General features: G+C 41.8%; 1 protein-coding gene across 3 annotated transcripts in view; it reads right to left on the bottom strand.

The window, feature by feature from the left end:
- Positions 1-27,693, bottom strand: part of LOC134355509 (semaphorin-3D-like) — a 116,592-nt gene that overhangs the window by 8,188 nt on the left and 80,711 nt on the right. For all 3 annotated transcript variants that reach the window (XR_010020100.1, XM_063065487.1, XM_063065488.1), the window contains exons 8-16: positions 24,231-24,345; positions 22,901-22,967; positions 21,648-21,792; positions 19,401-19,623; positions 19,232-19,320; positions 11,943-11,984; positions 6,261-6,418; positions 2,130-2,194; positions 1,218-1,357 (exon numbers count right to left, since the gene is read on the bottom strand). Coding sequence is in view for 2 of the 3 variants with exons in the window: in XM_063065487.1 (XP_062921557.1) it covers positions 1,218-1,357; positions 2,130-2,194; positions 6,261-6,418; positions 11,943-11,984; positions 19,232-19,320; positions 19,401-19,623; positions 21,648-21,792; positions 22,901-22,967; positions 24,231-24,345 (1,044 nt within the window). In the remaining variant the exon portion in view is untranslated. The remainder of the gene's footprint in view (positions 1-1,217; positions 1,358-2,129; positions 2,195-6,260; positions 6,419-11,942; positions 11,985-19,231; positions 19,321-19,400; positions 19,624-21,647; positions 21,793-22,900; positions 22,968-24,230; positions 24,346-27,693) is intronic.

The following is a 27,693-nucleotide window of genomic DNA, read 5'->3' as shown; positions in this document are numbered from 1 at the left end:
GGGAATGGGACGTGGAATTAAAATGTGTGGCCACTGGGAGGTCCTGCTTTCTCTGGTGGACAGAGCGTAGGTGTTCAGTGAAATGGTCTCCCAGTCTGCGCTGGGTCTTGTCAATATATAGAAGGCCGCATCGGGAGCACTGGACGCAGTATATCACTCCAGCCGACTCACAGGTGAAGTGTCGCCTCACCTGGAAGGACTGTCTGGGGCCCTGAATGGTGGTGAGATCAAGCCGTAGTTAATGATTAACCTTCTTATGACTTTAAAGGCATAATTACTCAGTTAAATATCTAACAAGGGCGGGAAAGCAAATAAAACTGCAGATGCTAGAACCTGAGGCTAAGATATAAACTAAGCCAGTCAAGCTGCACCTGTAGAAAGAGGGATCACATTTACATGGGCATTCCCTACCACTTCCCTTCACCCTTCTGGATCTCTTTGACTCCATTCCACGAGATAAGCAACTTCAAGGAGCAGTGCCTCAGAAAAGCACTGAGCAGCCTCCATCATCAAGGAACCCCACCACCCAGGACATGCCCTCTTCTCATTGTTGCCATCAGGAATGAGGTACAGAAGCCTGAAGGAACAGCTTCTTTCCCTCTGTCATCCGATTTCTAAATGGACATTGAACCCATGAACACTATCTCACTACTTTTTTTTAAAAAATCTGTTTTTGCATGACATATGCCAGTGAATCTGATTCTGGTTCTGATTCTGAATTAACATCTTTTATAAACCCACTGACTACAAATCTAGAATTATCTTGATGGTACATCCTTCCATCCTGCCTTCTGCAAGGATACCCTTCCTTTCTCTCAGTTTCGACTCTTTATTCTTTTCCGTAGATGCTGCCTGACCTACTGAGTTCTTCCAGCATTTTGCGTGTACTACTGTAACTTGATAGTCTGCTGTCTATTTTGTCAGTGCAAAGATGCCCAGGGCATGATTTATTTTTCAGCAGTTAACAAACCATAGAAATGTCAGAATAAAAATACATCTGCACTGTATTATCTTCCTCCAACTAGCCGGCATAGTGGTATAATATTAATTGAAGAGGAGATGTGAAAAGATATATATATATATATACATACACACACACACATATATATATACATATACATATCCCCTCTGGAATCATAAATTTGGAAGTTTACTGTGCTTCTTGCATCTAATGATTTTAGGGTTCTGGAATGAATCACTTAGACTACAGTAATTACCTCCTCCTGCTGGCCATCCAATGATCGTTGAACAGACCAAATGACTGATGTTTGCTGTGATCTTGGACTGCATTCCAGGAACGTGGAATTGTGCTGAACTCCAAAAATTAACTTCTTCTCAGTTAGCACATTTGCTGAATCTACATAATAGGGAATATTAATGTTGATGTTAAAAATGTATAATAATTGTTTCCTACTGGCAACCTTTGAAGAAAGTAGAAGGAATTTTACAGCAAATGATTACTATGTTTCCAGTCACAAAATGAGAACAGCTGTCATAAAATCTAGTTAAGCTCTGATGTTCCAAGCTTTTGGTTTTGGCAAGGGATATTTTAAGTGATTCCATACCGAAGCCCAATGTGCACCAGTAAGATCCCAATCCGTTAAACTGGATTTATGGGTCTGCATGAAATACAGTTCCCCTGTCAAGTAACCGGAGAAACTTGTAACTGTTACCATAATCATGTGAAATGACAAAGGTTTCCAAAATAAAGATAATCAAAATGCACAACCATAAAACACCTTCATTCCGATTGAAAAACTGGGATTATCCCCATTGACTATGAGAAATAAAAAAAAAGCTTTGTATGGTAACGCAGTCTTCTGCCTTCCAGCCTGTCCTTCTCTATGTCTTCCTCCTAGAGTCAAAGAGCACTACAATAGAGCAATAGAATGTATTGAATGGATACATTGACCAATAGTGCAAGGGGATCATATTTGCTCTTTCAACATTCTGCATCCAGGCCAGATGTCTTTGCATTTTACCTCCCTCCCCACACTCCTTCTGAGGTAGGAAAATGTCCTGTATGCTGTAAGATGATCATTACCATCAACAGCAACTACAGTATCACCATCACTCATAAATACACAAGTGTAAGGCAGTAATTGATGGATTTAACTAGATGCACTCACAGTCCTCTTGATCCCAGCATTGAATTATTGGGTCTCCAGTGTTTACATCTTGACGTCTAGTTTGTCTGATAGAAGAAGAAAGCATTGGTTTTAAATAAGAGAAACCCTTCCAATCAGGAAAGTCAAGACATTGACATTGTGCTAATGCAAGTAGGTGTCTTATATTGTTTTGGATATTGGTCATTTCAGATTACAAATTAAATTTATCAGCATAGTATATATATGTGCATATAGAGGTATACAAAATTATGAGGGTTATAGTTAGGGTAAATCAAAGCAGGCTTTTTCCACCGAGGTTGGGTGGAACTACAACTAGAAGCCATATATTAAGGGTGAAAGGTGAAAAGGGGAACATGAGGGGAAACTTCTTCACTCAGAGGGTCGCAGAAGTTTGGAATAATCTGTCAGCACAATTGGATATATGGAAGGCAGGGGTATGGAGGGATATGGTCCGGGTACAGGTCAATGGGACAAGGCTGTTTAAATGGTTTGGCATGGACTAGATAGACCGAAGGGCCTGTTTCTGTGCTGTGCTCTTCTATGAGTCTATGACTCTATGTCACCATATACAAACCTGAGATTCATTTTCTTGTGGGCATACTCAATAAATCCGGAATAGAATCTATGAAAGATGACTATCCTAATTCTTAAGCATGAGCCTTAAAAAGTAAAACACAAGCCTATATACAACTCCAGGTGGGTGGATATTTTTAGAAACCAAACTATGTGTGACATGCTATTCCATCATTGTTAGTACAACAATATCATATGCCCCCATCAAACTTTCTGCGACACCACTAGTGGGGTTTGAAAGCTTGGTAGTTAACTCAATGTGCTAGCTTCCAAAGGCCAGAATTACAGATCTAGGGAGAGGATTACTGATCTCAACACAGAACCTGGGGGATTTAAATTACCTTTAAAAATATTGGTAATGATTACTGCATACTGCAAAATTGTTGTTGAGTGATGTTCTTCACCGAAGAAACCTTGCTGTCATCACACAATCAGAATCAGGTTTACTATCATTGGTATGTGTCAGGAAATTTGTTAACTTAGCAGCAGCACTTCAATGCAATACATAATCATATGGAAAGAAAAAATTAGTAAATAATTTACAGTAAATATATATATATATTTATGAAATTGTTAGAGTAAAAACAGTGCAAAACAGAAATGTTATTTAAAAAAGTGAGGTAGTGTTTATGGGTTCAATGCCCATTCAGAAATCTGATGGCAGAGGGGAAGAAGCTGTTCCCAAATTGCTGAGTGTGTGCCTTCAGGCTTCTGTACCTCTTTCCCAATGGTAACAATGAGAAGAGGGCATGTCCTGGGTGATGGGGGTCCTTAATAATGGATGCCGCCTTTCTGAGGTACCGCTCCTTGAAGATGTCTTGGATACGATGGAGGCTCGTACTGAAGATGGAGGTGACTAACTTTACAACTTTCTGCAGCTTCTTTCAGTTCATCATAACATCCTAATTCCTGTACTGAATACTTCGATTTATGAAGGCCTCCTTCTAAACAGGCAGAAACAATGGAATCACCAGAGAGATCCTATCATTTCAATGTGGTTAACCTGTCATTAACCTCTGAAATGACCCGGTAAACATGCATTTTAGTCATAGTTAACGATGTGCAATACTGACATCATTGAATGATGTTTTTCAATCCAAATAACTTGCAAGCACTGTGATAGAGCTATGTACTACAGGGTAACACACTCTTCTCTCTCCCAGTCTGTCCTCTTCTATGTCTTCCTCAGAGTCATAGAACACTACAGAAAAGAAGCAAGCCTGTTGGGCTATCTAGCTCATGCTGGACTATACTCTGCCATAGCCCTCCATATCCCTCCCATCCACGTATTTATCCACACTTCTCTTAAATGTTGCAATTGAACCCTCAACCACCACTTCCTCTGGCAGCTTATTCCACACTTGTACCATCCTCCAAGAACTGCACACAGTACTCCAAATATGACCTCACCAGCATCTTGTTCAACATCCTACCTCTTGTACTGAATATTTTGATTTACGGAGGCCACCTCCTAAACTGGCAGAAACAATGGAATCACCAGAGAGAAATTTTCTCTGTGCATTCCTCACATAAAATCTCAGTAGCTTTGATGTATTTTAAATTTCAGAGTTTATTCAGTCTAAATATAAGTGCTTCTTAGCTGATGGGATCCCTCTTCACCATTCTTTTGCTTGTAACAAATTTTCTAGACCAGGTATCGCTACCTTTACTGTATCAGTGATCTAACAGAGCAATAGAGAGGCAAAAACATTATCAAAATCTTGTGGGAATTGGGATGGGAGGACAAGATTCAGCTCCAGGGCTACCGAGATGGGGTATGCTTGTAGTCAGGGCACAACAAGAGAACTACTACACCCAAATTCTCTGCTCCATTTGGGTAGGTGAATTGGTCACTGTCAATTGCCCCTAATGTGTAGGTTGGAGGGTCTCTGGAGAATTGATGGAAATGTGGGAAGAATAAAATGATATGTGAAGAATTCGAGTGTCATAACTACAACCTCTCACTCAATGGAACTGATTGTATACTTCAGGAGAGGAAAACCAGAGGTCCATGAACTAATCATTATTGGAAGATCTGAGATACAGAGGGTTATCAGCTTTAAATACCTGGGTGTTACTATTTCAGAGGACTTGTCCTGGACCCAGCATGTAAATGTAATTGCTAAAAAAGCAAGGCAGCACCTTTACTTTGTTAGGAGTCTTCAGAGATTCGGCATGTCATCAAAACTCTTGACGAACTTCCATAGATACGTAGTGGAAAGTGTATTGACTGGCTACATTATAGCCTGGTTTGGAAACACCAATGTCGTTGAATGGAATATCCTACAAAAGGTAGTAGATTTGGCCCAGGACATCACAGGTAAAGCCCTTCCAACCATTGAGCACATCTACATGAAAAACTGTCGAAGGAAAGCAGCATTCATCAACAGAGATCCCCACCAGCCAAGTCATCACTTTTTCTCACTGCTGCCATCAGGTAGAAGGTACATGAGCATCAGGACTCGAATCAGCAGGTTCCGGAATAGTTACTATCCCTCAAACATTAGGCTCTTGAACAAAAGAGGATGACTGCTCTCACTTGCCCATCCATTGAGATGTTCTCACAACCAATGATCTCACTTTAAGGACTCATTATCTTGTTAGTTCATGTTCTCAGTATTTATTGCTATGTATTTATATTTGCATTTGCACAGTTTTATTGTCTTCTGGTTGAACTTCCATTGATCTTGTTATAAATACTATTCTATAGTTTTGCTGAATATGCCCACAGAAAAATGAATCTTAGGGTTGTATTTGGTGACACAAATGTACTCTGATAATAAAAGTTACTTTGAACTTCTAAACTTTTTAGTCTAATTGAGTAATAGATGTTGAACAAGGATTTGGTGAGGTGAATGGTCTGTTTCCATGCTAACTGAGTCTGTGACTCAATTTTCGTTTGCTGGATCAATGCTACACCAAGGAACTTCGGATGTTTGGGTCAAAGCTTACTATGACTTAAATTTGCTTGGTTCAGCTGGTGAAACCTCATCTGACATTTTTGGATCCACCAAACTAACAGAAGTTATCAAAGAAGTGCAATATCAATAGAAAAGTGACATGAAAAAGAGAAGAAAATCAGGGTTCTCTTTGAAGCCCTGACCAACTTTCCCATCATCCCTTATTTTCATTTTAGATTTCCAGCATTTGTACCCTTTCATTTTGCTCCAGTGGGCTGCTTCAGTGATGGTGGGGGAGGAGGGAATGAGAATAGAAAGCATTCTTAGTAATGATTAAACATTAAGCTACACTATACCTCGCCTGGTCTGTGTCTGCGTCAGATTTTCAACATTGAAAAGGAGAGGATTTATAATTTGACTGGAATACCGAGCAAATGGAATCTGCATGAACATGTTTAGGATGTTGCTGCTCAAAGCATAATAAATCTTCCGCCTTAATCTTCAAGCTGACCGCTTCCCATTCTACTTCATCACAATCAGAATTAGTAATTTAGAGAATAAAACTTACTCAGTTGTTTGAAGCACAGTGCAGAAAAATTCATCTGGAAAACTACGAAGAAAATTCAGAGCCTAAAGCTGACAGGGATTGGCCTCTTACCTTTTCAGTGCTGGCACATATTTGCAGCATGAGGTTCCATTCCATGCACAGTAGGGATCTCTAGCAAGGCAGCATTCCGAGCAGGTTGCACCATAAGCACCACATCTCTGTAGAGCAAGCTGCACTAGACCATCTTTCGATCCAATATAAATCTGCTTCTGTAAGCGACATAGAAACTCCATAAATATACACTCTGTGGCCACTTTGTTAGGCGCACCTGTACACCCGCTTGTTAATGCAAATATCTCATCAGCCAATCATGTGGCAGCAACGCAATGCATAAAAGCATGCAGGCATGGTCAGGAGGTTCAGCTGTCGTTCAGACCAAATATCAGAATGGGAAGAAATGTGATCGAAGTGACCTTGATTGTGGAATGGTTGTTGGTGCCTGACAGGGTGGTTTGAGTATCTCAGAAAGGGCTGATCTCCTGGGGTTTTCTCTCATCACAGTCTCCAGAGGTTACAGAGAATAATAGTCATAGTCATAGTTATACTTTATTGATCCCGGGGGAAATTGGTTTTCGTTACAGTTGCACCATAAATAATTAAATAGTAATAAAACCATAAATAGTTAAATAGTAATATGTAAATTATTTCAGGAAATAAGTCCAGGACCAGCCTATTGGCTCAGGGTGTCTGACCCTCCAAGGGAGGAGTTGTAAAGTTTGATGGCCACAGGCAGGAATGACTTCCTATGACGCTCTGTGTTGCATCTCGGTGGAATGAGTCTCTGGCTGAATGTACTCCTGTGCCCAACCAGTACATTATGTAGTGGATGGGAGACATTGTCCAAGATGGCATGCGACTTGGACAGCATCCTCTTTTCAGACACCACCGTCAGAGAATCCAGTTCCATCCCCACAACATCACTGGCCTTACGAATGAGTTTGTTGATTCTGTTGGTGTCTGCTACCCTCAGCCTGCTGCCCCAGCACACAACATCAAACATGATCGCACTGGCCACCACAGACTCGTAGAACAACAATACAAAAAAAAAAGAAAAAATCTAGTAAACCGCATTTCTGTGGACAAAAATGCCTTGCTAATGGCCAGATTGGAAGGCAACTGTAACTCAGATAACCACATAGTACAACATTGCTGTGCAGAAGAGCATCTCTGAATGCACAACACATTGAACCTTCACAACACGCTGGAGGAACTCAGCAGGTCGGGCAGCATCCGTGGAAAAGATCGGACGACGTTTTGGGCTGGACCCTTCATCAGGACTGTAGGAGGAAGGGGCAGAGGCCTTATAAAGAAGGTGGGGGGGTGGGAAGGAGAAGGCTGGTAGGTTCCAGGTGCCTTCTCCTTCCCACCCTCCCCCCACCTTCTTTATAGGGGTCTTATATATATACACACACACACACACAGAGAAGTAACTCTCTTGCTTTGAAGTCCTGCACTTTGCATAAATTGCTTGTACAACTACTTGAGTTGTTTAATATGAGCTCAAATTTTCCTGCATCTCACATAAAAAATGCTGGTTAACGCAGCAGGCCAGGCAGCATCTATAGGAAGAAGTACAGTCAAGGTTTCGGGCCGAGACTCTTCGTCAGGACTAACTGACTTTGCCATGTTAGGCAAGGATTGCAAGATCTTACATCTGCAGACCCCAGAGCCTGCTGGCTCCGACGCTAGCAGGCATGAACTTCGGATTGCGGCCCCCGCCATTGGTCTCGGCGGCTCCAGCAACCCAGGGCATATTCAAAACCTGTACTCTAGCACCATCAATACAGGCTCCAACGACCTGGACACCTTCAAAGCGATTGCGCAACCACCAGCTGTGACTCCAGCCTTGAATTCCAGGCCGGGTCTTCACGTGCTGCTACTGTGACTCTCGTCGCCTCTTCCCCCACCACCACTCTGCAATTTTTTTAAAAAAGCTCTTTCTATCTCTTCTTTCAGTTAGTCCTGATGAAGGGTCTTGGCCCGAAACGTCGACTGTACCTCTTCCTATAGATGCTGCCTGGCCTGCTGCGTTCACCAGCATTTTTTATGTGTGTAGCTTGAATTTCCAGCAGCTGCAGATTTCCTCATGTTTGCGTTTTACTGCATCTTATCATTTTGAAATCATAATGAAGGATATGAAAAATAGCATTACCGTGTCTTATTAATTTTTCCTCTATCTTTCATTTACTGCAGACAGATGAAATTACATTGCCTTACTTTCGACAGGATATTTAAAGCTGATGCAATCATTTCAATATTTTACCTAAATGAATTGGTCCAAAATGATCATTTCCTCACCTCCAAGATTTATTATTCCACTTTATTATTTATTCTTGTTCATTCCTCTTTTTCAAATTCAGTTGACTCACATTGTGCTAGAATTCCATAAGTAAGGCATTAAGCACCCACACCTCAGCGAGTTCCGTGTTCGCCACGATGCGGAACTTTTCTTCCACCGTCTCCATCTCCGAGCCTACTTCTTCGGCAAGGACTCTTCCACCCCCACCGATGACCCCTTCTCCCGTCTTCAACCCTCCTCTTCTTCATGGACACCCTGCTCTGGTCTTCTGCCTGCTCTGGATTTCTTTATTGCTGCCGATGGGACATCAACCGTCTCGACTTCACCACACCTTGTCCCCATTCCAACCTCACTCCTTCGGAACGCTCTGCTCTCCACTCCCTCCGCACTAATCCTAACCTTATTATTAAACCCGCCGATAAGAGGGGTGCTGTTGTAGTCTGGCGTACTGACCTCTACCTTGCCGAGGCACAGCGACAACTCGCGGATACCTCCTCTTATTTACCCCTCGATCGTGACCCCACTAAGGAGCACCAGGCCATTGTCTCCCACACGATCACCGACTTTATCTGCTCAGGGGATCTCCCATCCACTGCTACCAACCTTATAGTTCCCACACCCCGCACTTCCTGTTTCTACCTCCTACCCAAGATCCACAAACCTGCCTGTCCTGGCCGACCTATTGTCTCAGCTTGCTCCTGCTCCACCAAACTCATTTCTGCATACCTCGACACTGTTTTATCACCCCTTGTTCAATCCCTTCCGACCTATGTTCGTGACACTTTTCACGCTCTTAAACTTTTCGATGATTTTAAGTTCCCTGGCCCCCAACGCTTTATTTTCACCATGGATGTCCAGTCCTTATATACTTCCATCCCCCATCAGGAAGGTCTCAAAGCTCTACGCTTCTTTTTGGATTCCAGACCTAATCAGTTCCCCTCTACCACCACTCTGCTCTGTCTAGCGGAATTAGTCCTTACTCTTAATAATTTCTCCTTTGGTTCCTCCCACTTCCTCCTAACTAAAGGTGTAGCTATGGGCACCCGTATGGGTCCTAGCTATGCCTGCCTTTTTGCTGGGTTTGTGGAACAATCTATGTTCCGTGCCTATTCTGGTATCTGTCCCCCACTTTTCCTTCGCTACATCGACGACTGCATTGGCGCTGCTTCCTGCACGCATGCAGAACTCGTTGTCTTTATTAACTTTGCCTCCAACTTTCACCCTGCCCTCAGGTTTACCTGGTCCATTTCCGACACCTCCCTCCCCTTTCTAGATCTTTCTGTCTCTGTCTCTGGAGACAGCTTATCCACTGATGTCTACTATAAGCCTACTGAGTCTCACAGCTATCTGGACTATTCCTCTTCTCACCCTGTCTCTTGCAAAAACGCCATCCCCTTCTCGCAATTCCTCCGTCTCCGCCGCATCTGCTCTCAGGATGAGGCTTTTCATTCTAGGACGAGGGAGATGTCTTCCTTTTTTAAAGAAAGGGGCTTCCCTTCCTCCACTATCGACTCTGCTCTTAAACGCATCTCCCCCATTTCACGTACATCTGCTCTCACTCCATCCTCCCACCACCCCACTAGGAATAGGGTTCCCCTGGTCCTCACCTACCACCCCACCAGCCTCCGTGTCCAACATATTATTCTCCATAACTTCCGCCACCTCCAACGGGATCCCACCACTAAGCACATCTTTCCCTCCCCCCCCTCTGCATTCCGCAGGGATCGCTCCCTACACAACTCCCTTGTCCATTCATCCCCCCCATCCCTCCCCACTGATCTCCCTCCTGGCACTTATCCGTGTAAGCGGAACAAGTGCTACACATGCCCTTACACTTCCTCCCTTACCACCATTCAGGGCCCCAAACAGTCCTTCCAGGTGAGGCATCACTTCACCTGTGAGTCGACTGGGGTGATATACTGCGTCCGGTGCTCCCGATGTGGCCTTTTATATATTGGCGAGATCCGACGCAGACTGGGAGACCGCTTTGCTGAACATCTAAGCTCTGTCCGCCAGAGAAAGCAGGATCTCCCAGTGGCCACACATTTTAATTCCACGTCCCATTCCCATTCTGACATGTCTATCCACAGCCTCCTCTACTGTAAAGATGACTCCACACTCAGGTTGGAGGAACAACACCTTATATTCCGTCTGGGTAGCCTCCAACCTGATGGCATGAACATCGACTTCTCTAACTTCCGCTAAGGCCCCACCTCCCCCTCGTACCCCATCTGTTACTCATTTTTATGCACACATTCTTTCTCTCACTCTCCTTTTTCTTCCTCTGTCCCTCTGAATATACTCCTTGCCCATCCTCTGGGTCACCCCCCCACTTGTCTTTCTTCCCGGACCTCCTGTCCCATGATCCTCTCGTATCCCCTTTTGCCTATCACCTGTCCAGCTCTTGGCTCTATCCCTCCCCCTCCTGTCTTCTCCTATCATTTTGGATCTCCCCCTCCCCCTCCAACTTTCAAATCCCTTACTCACTCTTCCTTCAGTTAGTCCTGACGAAGGGTCTCGGCCTGAAACGTCGACTGTACCTCTTCCTAGAGATGCTGCTTGGCCTGCTGCGTTCACCAGCAACTTTGATGTATGTTGCTTAAGCACTTTTAAGGGATTTTTTTCTCTCTAAAATTCAGCAATTGTATTCACTGGAAGCCAGTTACAAGTTTCACAAGGTGCTTCCACCAGGGGTCACCAGAGAGTAATCTAGCGTGGAAATCATTCTCAATGAGCTGGGACCAAAGGTAGAAGCTAATGTGGAAATTACATTAGGCACCCGAGGATACAACACAATCAGAGGTTTCCTAGTGATTTTCCAAAGTGGCGTAATTCAGTCCAGAAATGGGTGCAATTATGACCAACTCGGTAAACAAGCAATTTTCAGAGGTGTTGCAATGGAAAGGTCAATGCTCCTTTTCCACATTTCTGGACTCATGGTCTCTCATTACAGAATAGTGACAAACATAAGTAGTGCAAAAATAGAAATAAAAAGTAGAGGTAGTGTTCGTGGGTTCAATGTCCATTCAGAAATATGATGGCAGATGGGAAGAAGCTGATCCTGAATCATTGAGTGAGTGCCTTCAGACTCCTGTACCTCCTTCCTGATGGCAGCAATGAGAACAAGGCATGAAATGAGCGATGGGGGTCCTTAATGTTGGATGCCACCTTTTTGAAGCATTGTTCCTTGAAGATGTCCTGGTTACTCTGGTGGCTAGTGCTCATGATGACAGTCTTAAGCCAGCTTTTTGAAGGGAATATAAATGATTATTTCCTAAAGTGCATATAAAATCATAAGCTTTACAGGGCTCACAAAACCTGATTAGAAACACCAATTTCCAATTAACTGGAGTGACTTTTGAAATCACACATGTTTATATGACTAAATATAATTTGGTTCCAATGGTTAGATAAGTTATGTTCAGATTGTTTACCTGCTTTGAAGAAAGTTCCATTGTTAATATTGGAGTTGATTCCTAATAAAATAAAAACAGTATAAGTTATGACATTTTAGTAACTCATTGCACAAACATGAAACAAAGGAAGAAATTTGGTGTCAATAACTCAATGATTACTTTATTTATCGCTTTCCAATGATTGTGATTATTGTTAAATATTTAATTACCAGTATGTCAGCAAAATAAAAAAGTGTAAATTGCCATCAAATATAGCTCTGTTCCATATTCATTGTTTATAATCTTAAGGGTGCATATTTAACTGGTCACCAAGTCAAACTTTGCTTCTGACAGACAATTCTTTTCACCATTTTCCTTCAGCTGGGAATACCACCACTTGCGTTATCCATCCGACCAAAGACATCCCCTTTGCTTCTCTCCACACCTCATTGTTTCTAACATTCATATTCCCTGCCACTTACAACATTTTAGCCCTAACTTTTGCCAGTTCTGATGAAAGTTTATCAACCCAAAAAGTTAGCCCTATTTCTCTCTCCAGCTGGAACTGGTGAGCATTTTTTAATATTTTCTAATTTGATTTTAGATATTCAGTGCCTGCAGACTTATGTTAAGATTTCAGATAGCTATCTGTCATGAAATTCCAGAACTGAACAATGTTCTGTACTTTTTTGACAAAACCTTACCTACTAGAGCCATGAAGTCATAGACTCATTGCCTTGGAGCAAAAAGTCATCCTTTAACCCACCACACTTAGGCTGACTCCATTAATCCAACTTGCCTCTATTAGATCAATATTCTTCTTTGCAATCCTATTCAAGATCTTGTCTGGATGCCTCTTAGGTGCAGTAATATATCTTTGCTTCTATCAGCTTCTCTGTCAGTATGTTTCAGTTATCATCTCCTCTCTGTGTAAAAAAAACTTTCTCGTCTGATCCCCTTTGTAACTCATGCCTCTCACATTAAATCCATGCCCCCTTATTTTAGATACCCCACCACGGAAAGATATTCTGACCATTTATTCCCAATATATGCTTCTCATCATTTTATATACCACTATTATGATTCCAAGATTGAGTGATTCCAGGATTGAATGGCTTGTGTTACGAAGAGCATTTGATGGCTCTGGGCCTGTATTCACTAGAATTCAGAAGAATGAAGAGTGACCTCATTGGAACGTATTGAATGCTGAAAGGCTTTGATAAAGTGGATGTGGAGAGGATGTTTCCTATGGTGGGAGGACACAGCCTCAGAATAGTGGGGCATACTTTTAAAATGGAGATGAGAAGGTCTTTCTTTAGTCAGAGAGTGGTGAATTTGTGGAATTCTTTGCCACAGGTAGCTGTGGACACAAAGTCTTCATGTATATTTAAGGCAGAGGTGGATAGATTCTTGATTGGTCAGGGAATGAGGGATAAAGGGAGAAGGCAGGAGACTCGGTCTGAGAGAAAAATTGGATCATCCATGATGAAATGGTAGAGCAGGTACAACGGGCCAAATGGCCTAATTCTGCTCCTATATCTTATGGTCTTGTTCTTACTAGGTGACCCTTCACCTTCCTTGCTCTAGGGCAGGGCTTCCCAAAGTTTGTTATACCATGGACCAATACCATTAAATGTGGACCCCAGGTTGGGAACCCCCTGCCTGTAAACAAATCCAGCCCATCCAAACTCTGGTCATAACCCAAATTCTCCAATACTGGTGTTACCATTGTGAACCTCTTCTAAAATCTCTCCTGCCTAACCATGTTCTCCTATAGTGTGGTGACCAAAAGTGCACACAGTAGTGACCTAAGCAGTATTTTGTAAAGTGGCAATGTAACATACCAACTTTTATATTTTATGTCCTGACTTACCATATTGCTTCTTTACCACCCTATCAACCTCTGTTGTCACTTTTAGGGAGCTGAGATCCCTCAGTTTATCAATATTCTCCAGTACCCTATGATTTTGTAGTATATGTTCTCTCCTATTTGACTTCACAAAATTCACCACCTCACTCTGAACGGATTAATAATTTATCAACGTTATTCAAGGTAAGTCACCGCAGGATTGTACTTTATGACTGATTTACTTCAGAATGATTATTCCTTAATCAGGAAATCCAGTTTTCATCTGCAGTAGAGCCTGGGAATTCTAAACTCTTGCTACAGAAAATGCTAGAAGAATGGATATCATCATCCAACCAATGCTGTATTAATGCTGTTAAAATATCTTCATTTGTTTTAAAGCCAGCTTTCGATTTGCTTGATGATGAGTAACTCAGCAGTAGATGTCACCTCCTCAATTGCTGCACATTTATTTTATTCTATATAGGTTCCAAAGTCCGCTAACTTCTTATCATTTAACTTTCGAGATTTAGATATCTGAGTTGGAAATCATAGGGTGCTTTTTTAAAACTGTGTTGATTAAAGCCACTTTGAAGCAATTTATTGGCAAACATCCATTTTTAAATGACAAGAAGCAAGAGGAGGTTATGACAGAATGGTACAGAAACAGAAGTAGTTCAGGAAGCCCTTCAAGGCTCCTCTATCACTAACTAAGATTGTGAGTGTCCCTACATGTCTGGTCCAACTTGCCATTTTCCCAAAAAAGCACCAATAACCAAAAAATCTAACAATTTCAGTTTTGATTGAAGTCTTAAAATTGAGCAGCCATAGTTTCTCCTGGGGTCAAGAATTCCTTAGATTTACAATGTTTTGAATAAAAGATTAATCTTTCTTCATTTCAGTTATAAATGATGGACCTCTTATCTTGCAACATGATTGTCTACACCTTTTCAACATGCATGGCAAGTTTCATTGGTCTATAGAAGTAATCAAGTAACAAATTGTTTGGAAATGTGTTTCTTTTTTAACAATTACAATGTAATATTCATTGGATCAATATTCAATGAATTATCATTATACTTATTGAATAGAAGACCATAGACCATTAGATATAGGAGCAGAATTCTGCCATTTGGCCCATCAAGTCTGCTGTACCATTTCATTATGGCTGATCCATTTTTCCTCTCAGCCCCAATTTCCTGCCTTCCTCCATATTCCTTCATGCCCTGACTAATCAGGAATCTATTAACCTCTATCTTAAATGCACATAAAGACGTGGCCTCCACAGCTGCATGACAAAGAATTCCAGAGATTCACCACTTTTGGGCTAAAGAAATTGTTCCTCATCTCTGTTCTAAAAGGACGCCCCTGTATTCTGAGGTTATGTCCTCTGGTCTTAGACACTCCCACCATGGGAAACTTCCTCTCCACATCCACTCTATCAAGGCTTTTCACCATTTGTAAGGCTTCAATAAGGTTATCCCTCATTTTTCTGAATTCTAGTGAATACAGGCCCAGAGCCATCAAACACTCTTTATGTAACAAACCATTCAATCCTGGAGTCATTTTTGTAAACCTCCTTTGAACCCTCTCCAGTTTCAGTACATCCTTCTATGATAAGGAGCCCAAAACTGCTCACAATACTCAGTGAGGCCTCATCAGTGCTTTATAAAGTCTTAATATTACATCCTTGCTTTTATATTCAGCCTTCTTGAATTGAATGCTAACATCGCATTTGCCTTCCTTACCACAGACTCAACCTTTAGGGAATCATGCACAAGGACTCCCAAGTCCCTTTGCAACTCAGTTTATTGTATTTTCTCCCCATTTAGAAAATAGTCAACCCTTTCATTTCTTCTACCAAAGGGCAAGACCATAAACTTACTGACACTGTATTCCATCTGCCATTTCTTTGCCCATTCTCCTAATCTGTCTAAATCCTTCTGTAGCCTGTCTACTTCCTCAAAACTACCTACCCCTCCATCTATCTTCGTATTATCTGCAAACTTTGCAACAAAACCATCAATTCCATCTTCCAAATCATTGACATATAATGTAAAAAGAATCAGTCCCAACACAGACCTCTGTGGAACACCTCAAGTTACTGGCAGTCTGTCAGAAAAGGCTCCCTTTATTCTCACTCTTTGCCTCCTGCCAATCAGCCACTGCTTTATCCATACTAGAATCCTTACTGTAATACTATGGGGTTGTAGTCTGTTAAGCAGCCTCGTATGTGGCACCCTGTCAAACGTCTCCTGAAAATCCAAGTACACAACATCAATCAATTCTCCTTTATCAATCCTGTTTGTTATTTCCTCAAAGAATTCTAACAAATTTGTCAGGCAAGATGTTCCTTTGAGGAAACCATGTTGACTACGGACTTTTTTATCGTCTGTCTCCAAGTACCCCTAAAACTATGCCCTTAACAATCAGCTGTGGCATCTTCCCAACCACTGCGGTCAGACTAACTGCCCTATAGTTTCCATCTGTCTCTCTGCCTTCTTGAAGAGTGGAATGGCATTTGTAATTTTCCTGTCTTCCAGAACCATTCCAGAATCTAGAGATTCTTGAAAGATAATCTCTAATGCCTCCACAACCTCTTCAGCCTTCTCATTCAGAATCCTGGGGTGTTCACCATCTGGTCCAGGTGACTTATCTACCTTCAGACCTATCAGTTTCCCAAGAACCTTCTCCCTAGTAAAGGTAACTTCACACATTTCATGAATCTTGACACCTGGAACTTCCACCATACTGCTAATGTCTTCCACAGTGAAGACTGATGAAAAGTACTTATTTAGTTCATTGGCCATTTTCTTGTCCCCCATTACTACCTCTCCAGCATCATTTTCCAGTGGCCCAATCTCCACTCTCGCCTCTTTTTCACATGTTATGTATCTGAAGAAATTTTGGTACCCTATTTAATACTATTGGCTAGCTTACTTTCACATTCTATGTTTACCTTCTTAATGACTGTTTTAGTTGCCTTCTGTTGGTATTTAAAAGCTTCCCAATACTCTAATTTTTGCCCTCACTTGGGCTTTTATGTTGGCTTTGACTTCTCCTGTTAGCTACAGTTGTCTCAACTTTCCTTTAGAATACTTCTTCCTCTTTGGGATGTATGTATCCTGTGCTTTCTGTATTGCTTCCAGAAAATCCATCAATTGCTGCTTTGCCATCATCCCTGCCAGTGTTCTTTTCCAATCAATTCTGGCTAACTCCTCTCTCATGCTGATACATCTAACTTTAGCTTCTCCTTCTCAAATTTCAGGGTGAATTCAATCATATTATGATCACTACTCCTAAGAGTTCTTTTACCTTAAGCTCTCTAATCAATTTTGGTTCATTGCACAACACTCAATCCAGAATAGTTGATTCTCTAGTGGACTCAACCACAAGCTGCTCTAAAAAACCACTTCATAGGCACTCTAGAAATTCCCCCTCTTGGAATCTAGCACCAATCTAATTTTCCCAAACTACCTACATATTGAAATCCCCCATGACTATTGTAATATTGTCCTTTCAGCATGCATTTTCTATCTCCCATTGTAACTTGTAGATCACATCTTTACTGCTGCCTGAGGGTCTGTATATAACTCCCATCAGGGTCTTTTTATCCTTGCAGTTTCTTAGCTTTATCCACAAAGAATCAACACCTTCTGACCCTTTGTCACTTCTCTCTAATGATTTGATTTCATTTTCTCCTAACAAAGCAATACCACCCCCTCTCTTTCCTGCCTGTCCTTTCGATACAATGTGCATCCTCGGACATTAAGCTCCCTGCTATAATCGTCTTTCAGCCATGATTCAGTGATGACTAGAATATCATACATCTATAACTGTGCTACAAGTTAAATAACATTGTTCTGCATACTCTGCGCATTCAAATATAACACCTTCAGTCCTGTAGAAACCCTTTTAAAATTTTGTCCACCTTTTACGTTGCAACTCATCTTGTTGACTGCAATTTTGCTCTATCATCAGCCTCTCCTTGCTAGGAGTCTCGCTACACATTGTTTGTAAACCAACCACCTTATCTTCAGCACTGTCACTCTTGTTCCGATCCCCCTGCCAAATTAGTTTAAACCCACCTGAATAACTCTAGTCAACCTGCCCACAAGGATATTGGACCCCTCAGGTTCAGGTGTAACCCGTCCCTTTTGTACGAGTCATACCTTCCCCAGAAGAGATCCCAATGATCCATAAATCTGAACCCCTGCCCCCTGCACCAGTTCCTCAGCCACGCATTCACCTGCCAATCATCCTTATCTTACTCTCACTGGCACGTGGCACAGGCAGCAAACCAGAGCTTACTATTCTGGAGATCCTGTTTCTCAGCTTTCCACCTAGTCCCCTAAAATCTTCAGGACCTCCTCTCCTTGTCTACCTATGTCATTGGTGCCAACGTGTACCAAGACTTCTAGCTGCAAAACCCTCACCACAATCCGAGACATTCCTGATCTTGGCATCAGGGAGGCAAAAAACCATCCAGTTGTCTCTGCTATGCCCACAGTACCTCGTCTCCATTCCGCTGACTAAAGAATCTCCTGTCAACACTTCATTCCTCTTCACATTTCTCCTCTTCTGAGCCAGAGCACCAGACTCAGTGTCAGAGACCCTCTGTGACTTCCCCCCCCCCACCCGCCGTAGCTTGTCCTGTTCAATAGTATCTAAAATTGTATACCTATTATTGAGGGGAATGGCCACAAGTGTACTCTGCACTGGCTGATGTCCCCTTCTTCTCCTGACAGGCACCCAGTTACCTGTCTCCTGCAATCTAGCGGTGACTACCTCCCTGTAACGCCCATCCATCACTTCCTCGTTCTTCTGTATGAGTCAAAGGTTACTGAGCTGCAGCTCGTTCCTTAATATGTTCTCTCAGGAGGTGCACCTTGGCGCTCTTGGTGCAGATGTGTTTATCTGGGAGAATGGAGACTTCCCACATCTCACACAGAGTAAAAAACACTGCCCCTGCAGCCATTCTTACTGAACTACTGTGCCCTAATAGATGAGGAATGAACAAATAAGAACACAGAGAGAGTAACTTCCAAGATACTTTAACTCGCCCAATCCTGATCTCGCTTAAGCCTGATGTGCCAGTCACGCTAAACACTGGCACACTCACAAGAACGGTTGCTCTGCTTGCACTTGAATTATTTTTATTGGCCCTTTCTACTGAATCCCTCTCCCTGATTGGCTGGTCCTCAACTCAGGGAAACTGCAGCGAAACTCTACCTGTAAAATCTCGATCGTCATTTTTTACTCACCTCTGACATGCATTGTCTGATTCAGAGCTTGTCTGATATGATATCAATGAATATTATTTTACATGAATTCATAAACATAAAGATGTTTAATGTTGCAAAATTAATATGATTAATATCAATGTGAACGATTATAGTGTAAATACGCACTCGCGAGGTCAACTTCAAAAAGATAACTTTTTTCAGTTCCAAATCAGATTATAGAACATAATTTTCTGTACCTCGAACACCTGCAATTCTTCCAGAGCAATTTCTTCTACATTCAAGTTATCCTTCGTAATACTCAAAGCTTTTATTACTGACCCCACATCTGGAAACATATGAAGACTGTGTATTATATAATTGCATATATTTTAAATGGTTTTCATATGAAATGAGGATCGTATGTACCTGTGCCCAAAAATAGAACAGCATATTGTCCATCCTTTGCATTGACACGGTCAACCACAAGCTGTGTAATTCTGTAACCAGTGTTTACTTGAATGAAAACAGGCCTCTTGTTTATTGGATAAACAGCCTTGTACATCATTGGGTGATTCTTAATGAAGCTGATGACATCATCTGAAAAATCCTTGGTAGACTCAATTGTGGAGTCAAATGTTTTACTGGGACACTAAAAAAGCAAGCAACAATATTTTATACAATTAAAAAATAAAAATAAATTTAAATGCCACTACGTTTACTGAGAGCACGGATTACTTTTCCATTGTATACAGATTATTATTTCAGTTCTATTTACCAAACCTAGCTATATATTACAATGAGTATCCATTGTGAACAAATGTCAAACATCCTTGCATATCTAGTATTTATCGTAATTTTTTCATCTTAGAATAGTTTATGTCCATTGCTTCTTCCCAAAACTTGGTCTTCCGATGTACAACATTCACAAGTGACTGCTGCTAACTGGCAAATTCAAAGACATAAGAATGTGTGCTCAGGGATGTGTTCAAAGCTTGGTCCACCCTTTGTCAGAGAGTCATAGTGCTGTATAACATGGAGGCAGGCTCTTTGGACCAGCTGGTCCAATTTGACCATCCTAACCTTCTGCACAGGTTTTGTGGGGTAGGATCAGAGTCAAATGTTCCATTGCCACTGTACGTTGAGGGGCTGAGTCCAATGTCATGAAATGTGAAGTTTCAGAAATGAACCAGCAGCAACAGATTACACATGGAGTCTGGTTTTGATATTAAAACCACTATCTATATTAGTATCTACTTATAATATAGTAACTCAACCAAGATAAACAAAAGCTAACAGTATTATGTGTTTATATGTCTGTAAATATAACTCCCAAACTATTGAGCTTGGGGGAATAAGGCTTAGAGTCTTGACGTGGTAAAGTAGGAAAGTTCAGCAATCCACAAGATAAATGATGGAAGAGAGATTTTTGTAATCCAAGGTAAGATGTAGAGGAAAGGTAGATATGAAGTATTCTACAGATTCCACGATGGTAAAAGGAAATAACAATCGCCTAGATCTTGTCTGTCGTGCCGTTCCAAATCCACATACGAATTATCACCGAAAGAGACCTGTCACGGGAATATCATCTTCCAGTGGTTACCACACAACATATCCAGGCAAGGGCTACAAAAGTGGTCCCACAAGATAACCTAAAATCCACTCCTATGGATTGTACGAAGTGACAGTCACACATTCGTTATGCACTGCTTGCTGATGTTTAACCCACCCTTGTGGACATAAGAGGGTTCCAAGTCCCAGCTGCAACAAGCTGAAGCTACTGGCTTCCCCAGTCTCTCTCTCTCTCTCTCAACTGAAGGTCGCTCTCTGTATATGAGTTTAAGTTTGCAGCAGCCTTTGACTGACGTCATAGTCCTGCCTCACTCAGGCGCTTAAAGCAACAGTCCACAGTAAACAAGACCTGTGGGCTTGTAACACCAAACACTGCACAGGTGCATTGGTGAGGAGGAAGGATGAGTGGTATTGGTGCATTGTAAGAGAATGCATTGAAATGATGCACAATGAATGTAGAAAAAGATGCACACCAATTGTATTTACTGTATACATTGTCAACTGTTTTGAGATCTATTTTAAAATTTAATTTAATTAGAGATACAGCACTCTGACAGGCCTTTCTATCTCAGTTACCCTACACCACCTAATTACACCCAAACAATGTACTAACTCGAATGCGGGAGGAAACCAAAGCACCCAGAGGAAATCCACATGGTCATGGGGAAAATGTACAAAGTCCTTAGAGACAGTGATGGAGCTGAACGCAGGTCACTGGCACTATAACAGCAATATACTAACCAATGCTCTGTAGCCTTCCATAGCTGAAGGGGCAGCTCCTCAATTTCTGGCTCGATTCTAGTCCCACACTCTTGACCTTTGAACATGCAGTGCAAAGGTGGATGGGAAGGTCAAGGGACTGCTCCTGGATCTGGCTAAGAAAGCCATCTACTGGTTCAGACAGTGAACCATTGAAAGGTACAGACAATTGTTCTTTGACAAGAAATGTTAATGCTTTTTCTCCCTCCACAAGTGCTGCCTGACCTGCTAAGTAGTTTCCTTTTATGATTTCAGCGTTATGATTTTAGCAGTTTTTTTTTGTTTTTGGAACATAATCAATGTGTTATCTATTCCCTGCTCTAACGGTAAGTGAATCATACTTACTGTCCCAGGTCTGGGATAAGGAATCTTCCCCTGGTATTCCACCCAGTGGTGGTCAGGACTGTCTTTATGTGTGAAAGGTCCATTAAATGCAGCACGAATGTCAGCTAAGCTGTATGCACAAACAGCCGAGCCACTGAAAACAGAACTGAGAGAGAAATAAAGGTTCTTGAAGTAACACTTTCAATTACAACCTCCAAAAGTTAACTAACAAAGTTCGATGGTTGTCATTTTATCTCAGCTGTTCATTTTTGATGTCTTGTACAGTGAAAGAGGTAATGAACAGAATGTGAATGCTGATATTTCTTTTGAAGAAATGCAATATCCAGATATTGATCTACTGAAATGTTGTGTTAGGATTTTTCAGTATAAGAATAAAAAGACAAATAAATGATGCACAGAAAGTACAAATGAATGAACAATTTTAAATAAAATTCTGGATTTTATATTCAACAATAATGTTATATTTAATTAATGTCCGTGGGTGGACCAAATTTTATCAATCCCATATGTAAGGGGGGTTTGTCTCTTATGTTACTGCGTAGGCTAATTAAAATGGCTTCTTTGTTATGTTACACTTGGGAATGCTTCTTCGTTATGTTAAACGCTGAGAAAGTTTTTGCCCTAGCAGCTTGTTTTGGGTTAGGCGGTGATAAGAAGATGTTACGAACCAATTGGGATAGTTGTTATGATTTTGGTGTATCTGGAAGATTTGTATGCGCGGGGCTTGGGGGCAGAAGGCGGGAGAGAGAGACAGAGTATCGACCAAGTGCTGTGATGTCCGCTAACGGGGTTGGACCCCGAGGGGGGCGTTCGGCGAGGAGACGGAGACGGATACGTGTGGAGCGTCTGGTCGACCACCGTTGTTGGTCCCAGGCAGCCGGTTGAGGTGGTCCGAGGGGTCGCAGGGTGAAGAAGAAGGGTCCTGAGGTCCAACTGTTTGTGCATGAAGAGATTGAACTTTGATAAGTGTGGCCCTTTTATTTTCCTGTTATATTTTATTCGCTATTAATTATATAGTTCCAGTAATATCTATAAACTGTAAATCATTTAATTGTATCTGGTGTATTGTCTGTTATTTGGGCGGGGTGGGGTACACCACACAGCATCCACACAAACTAATTACCCAGTTTGGCAAGGCCGAGGGCTGTTTCCCTAGGCGACAGCGAGCCGAGCGACCCTGAGGTTGGCCAGGGGGGCTACACATGTATTAATAATCAAAATTGCTATTTATGAACACAAATATTTGCCTTTACCTGGAAGATGTGAAGACCCCATAAAACACAGGTGATTTGTCATTGGTGTTGAGCAGGTAAACATCCTCTTTGAAAAGGGAAAACAGTAACACAAAGTAAGGAGTTTTGTCCAAAGCATCAGTCATAATACATTTATGTTAACTAAGCTAAATCATAAATTTCAGAATAAAGATATACAGAAAAAATAATTTTTATTCCTTAGACATGTCTTTCTCTCCAGAGTTTTTTTCCTTTTAGTTCTACCATAAAATATTCCAATGAAAGAAATGAAATTGGTTGTTTGCCATACCCAGCATTCAGAAGAACAGTTACTAGAGGATATACCATTGCACCTAAAATCTTCTGATGAAGCTCACCCAAGTTATTCACCTCTACTCACTAGCTCTCCTTTGCCATATGAACGACTTCCACACATGATAAGTTAAAGAATGTGGCAACTAATTTGACCTTATCACTTGGTGTCATTATGGTGCAATAGCCCCAGCTCAGTCACCACTAAGAAAGCCTAATACAGCTGTATTATTTCTACTCTATATAATAGTGCACCTACAATAACTTTCATTTCCAACTCAATAGTAAAAGCAGTTAATACCATACTTTTAAAAATCTTTCCATCCATTTGGAAAACATGTTAGTGTAACATAGTTTTGAAATCACAGGAATATCATCTGACAATGAAGGCAGGATAAACCTTTCAAGTTTTCTAAAGGTGTATTTGTCAAAATCATACGAATTCCATGCCTTATTCTGCTATTGTTCAGTATTAAAAATGAAATTGTGCCCACCATTAGGATTTAGGAGACACAACATTTTTAATAAACATGAGAAATTCTGCAGAAGCAGAATCGAAAGCAACACACACAAAATGCTGGAGGAACTCAGCAGGTCAGGCAACATCTATGGAAATGAATAAACAGATGACATTGCTGGCCGAGTCCCTTCGTCAGGAGTGGAGACAGAGAGGAAAAAAGCCAGAATAAAAATGTGGGGATAAGGATAGCTAGAAGGTGGTGGGTGAAGCCAGGTGGATAGCAGAGACCTAGGAGGAGATGATAGGAGGTCAGACTGGGGATTAGAAGAAGAGGGGAGGGGGAGTAGTTTTCTTTTACCAGAAGGAGAAATCAATATTCATGCCATCAAGTTGGAGGCTATCCAGGTGGAATTTAAGGTGCTCCTCCTTCTTTGCCCTGAGGGTGGCCTCATCATGACACAAGAGGAGGCCATGGACTTTCAAGTTGGAACAGGAATGGGAATTGGAACTAAAATGTTTGGCCACTGTTAACTGTGCCTTTTACTTTCACAGCTCTGAATAGAAAATGACCTTACTTACGCAATTCATCAAAGTAAGTCTGATAACCGTCAGGCCCTGGGACTGAACAAACTAGACGAGCCTTCAGAAAGGTAGTCCACTTGTTGATCAAACTCCGCTGACCTCCAATATCTTTCTGCAAAGAATTAGCTTGTGTTAGTTTGGAACACTGACATCACATTATCGGAAAGGAGGGGTTATCCAACGCCAGCCACAATTTACACCAAACTCATCCAAAAATATGTCCCTTTAAAAGTAACATCAAAAGTTGCTGATCATGATACAGTTATAAATGTTGGATGCTGGAGCGTGAAGCAACACGCATGAAGTTGTAGGAATTCAGGAGGTCAGTCAGAATCTGTGGAAAAAAATGAACCTTCTATCTGGACTGGAGAGGTGAGAATGCCAATATAAAGAGGTAAGGAGAAGGGATGGAGATGTTACTTAATGCACTAAAGGTGCTGCCTGATCCATGGGGTTCTTCCCAGTTTTTGTTTGTTGTCCTTAGTAAGACAGTTAATCAGAAACAAGAGCTTTGTGTGTTGATCATGCGGAACAAGGACATGGCAGACCAATTGAATAACTACTAAGGAGGACATAAATAATCTTCCGGAAATAGTAGGGGACCGAGGGTCTAGTGAGATGGAGGAACTGAGGGAAATACATGTTAGTAGGGAAGTGGTGTTAGGTAAATTGAAGGGATTAAAGGCAGGTAAATCCCCAGGGCCAGGTGGTCTGCATCCCAGAGTGCTCAAGGAAGTAGCCCAAGAAATAGTAGATGCATTAATGATAATTTTTCAAAACTCTTTATATTCTGGATTAGTTCCTGAGGATTAGAGGGTGGCTAATATAACCCCGCTTTTTAAAAAAGGAGGGAGAGAGAAACCGGGGAATTATAGACCGGTAAGCCTGACATCGGTGGTGGAGAAAATGCTAGAGTCAGTTATCAAGGATGTGATAACAGCACATTTGGAAAGCGGTGAAATCATCGGACAAAGTCAACATGGATTTGTGAAAGGAAAATCATGTCTGACGAATCTCATAGAATTTTTTGAGGATGTAACTAGTAGAGTGCATAGGGGAGAACCAGTGGATGTGGTATATTTGGATTTTCAAAAGGCTTTTGACAAGGTCCCACACAGGAGATTAGTGTGCAAACTTAAAGCACACGGTATTGGGGGTATGGTATTGATGCGGATAGAGAATTGGTTGGCAGACAGGAAGCAAAGAGTGGGAATAAACGGGACCTTTTCAGAATGGCAGGCAGTGACTAGTGGGGTACCGCAAGGCTCAGTGCTGGGACCTCAGTTGTTTACAATATATATTAATGACTTGGATGAGGGAATTAAATGCAGCATCTCCAAGTTTGCGGATGACACAAAGCTGGGTGGCAGTGTTAGCTGTGAGGAGGATGCTAAGAGGATGCAGGGTGACTTGGATAGGTTAGGTGAGTGGGCAAGTTCATGGCAGATGCAATTTAATGTGGATAATTGTGAAGTTATCCACTTTGGTGGCAAAAACAGGGAAACAGATTATGATCTGAATGGTGGCCGATTAGGAAAAGGGGAGGTGCAACGAGACCTGGGTGTCATTGTACACCAGTCATTGAAAGTGGGCACACAGGTACAGCAGGCGGTGAAAAAGGCGAATGGTATGCTGGCATTCATAGCAAGAGGGTTCGAGTACAGGAGCAGGGAGGTACTACTGCAGTTGTACAAGGCCTTGGTGAGACCACACCTGGAATATTGTGTGCAGTTTTGGTCCCCTAATCTGAGGAAAGACATTCTTGCCATACAGGGAGTACAAAGAAGGTTCACCAGATCGATTCCTGGGATGGCAGGACTTTCATATGATGAAAGACTGGATCGACTAGGCTTATACTCTCTGGAATTTAGAAGATTGAGGGGGGGATCTTATTGAAACGTATAAAATTTTAAAGGGATTGGACAGGGTAGGTGTAGGAAGATTGTTCCCGATGTTGGGGAAGTCCAGAATGAGGGGTCGCAGTTTAAGGATAAAGGGGAAGCCTTTTAGGACCGAGGTGAGGAAAAACTTCTTCACACAGAGAGTGGTGAATCTGTGGCATTCTCTGCCACAGGAAACAGTTGAGGCCAGTTCATTGGCTATATTTAAGAGGGAGTTAGATATAGAACGGGATCAGAGGGTATGGAGAGAAGGCAGGTACAGGGTTCTGAGTTGGATGATCAGCCATGATCATATTGAATGGCGGTGCAAGCTCGAAGGGCTGAATGGCCTACTCCTGCACCTATTTTCTATGTTTCTATGTTTCTATGATGCAGACCCAGCAGAAAGATGGGACAAAGGCGATGTGCAGAGATAATGGGTAGGAAAGGGAACAGAGTTTTGGTCAGGAGACCTGGAAGTAAAGGATTCTCACACATTTGGACAATATTGAGGGTAGCATGGCATCGACTACAACTAATTGGCTAGATAACGAGGTGAGGCAGAATGAAGGTGATTGAGCAATTCTGTAACTCAAGCCTGGTGACCCACAGTGCCGCAAGTGGTTGAAGTGGATTTAATTACACCATTCATATCTAATAACCCTTTGCTGACTGGATTATTTTGGACAAGGTACCATGCTTTTATTGGGAGAATTACTGCTGGTAATGTTTCCTCCACTCTTTCAACAGGTTTTATTTTCAGAGTTGATTGACTGCTCAGCAGCACTGTATGGTGAATCATAGGCTCCACGTCCAACTCATTGGCTTATTGACATTTTCATTAAGTATTCCATTAAGCATTAATAGCAACTGCACATGACGTTCAGATGTGGAATTACAGTGTAACAAGAAGCTCCTGTAATTTAGTGTAACCACAAGAGATTCTACAACTGCTGGAAATGCAGAGCAACTCACGCAAAATGCTGGAGGAACTCAGCAGATCAGGCAGCAACTGTGGAAAGGAATAAAGAGTTGACGTTTCAGGCTGACTCTTCATCAGGACTGGAAAGGAAGGGGGAAGAGGTCAGATCAAGAAGGTGGGGGAGGGAAAGGAGTGCAAACTAGAAGGTGATAGGTGAAGCCAGTCCGGGGGGGGGGGTGCGGTGTGGAAGAGGAGGGTTGAAGTGAGAAGCAGTAATTTAGTACTTAGTGTTTTAAATGCACTGTTCTCAGTTCTAGCACTGTTTTTTTTCCATCTTGTTACCATCCCTTAGTCATCTCCTGCTATTTATATTTTATCGAGAGAACTTAACTGTTAACGAGTCTTCACCTGCTTCTTCAATCAGCATCACCACCAGTTTTTTTTTGTTAATTTATTCCTCACCTTTTCCTTTCTGTACTGTTGTTTTTATTTCAGATTTCCATCCTCTGCAATTTTTTTATATTTTGATTTATCTTAATTAATTTCATATCTTCTGTGTTCAGCAAATATTATGATTTACTTTCCTGGTCTCACAGATTACTTTTACACACACCCTGACATACTTTGAGCTGTGTTTGATTGCATTTTGTGACATTAA

Source organism: Mobula hypostoma, chromosome 13, assembly GCF_963921235.1.
Source record: "Mobula hypostoma chromosome 13, sMobHyp1.1, whole genome shotgun sequence".
NCBI lineage: Eukaryota > Metazoa > Chordata > Chondrichthyes > Myliobatiformes > Myliobatidae > Mobula > Mobula hypostoma.
This window is presented reverse-complemented; position numbering and strand designations above follow the sequence as displayed.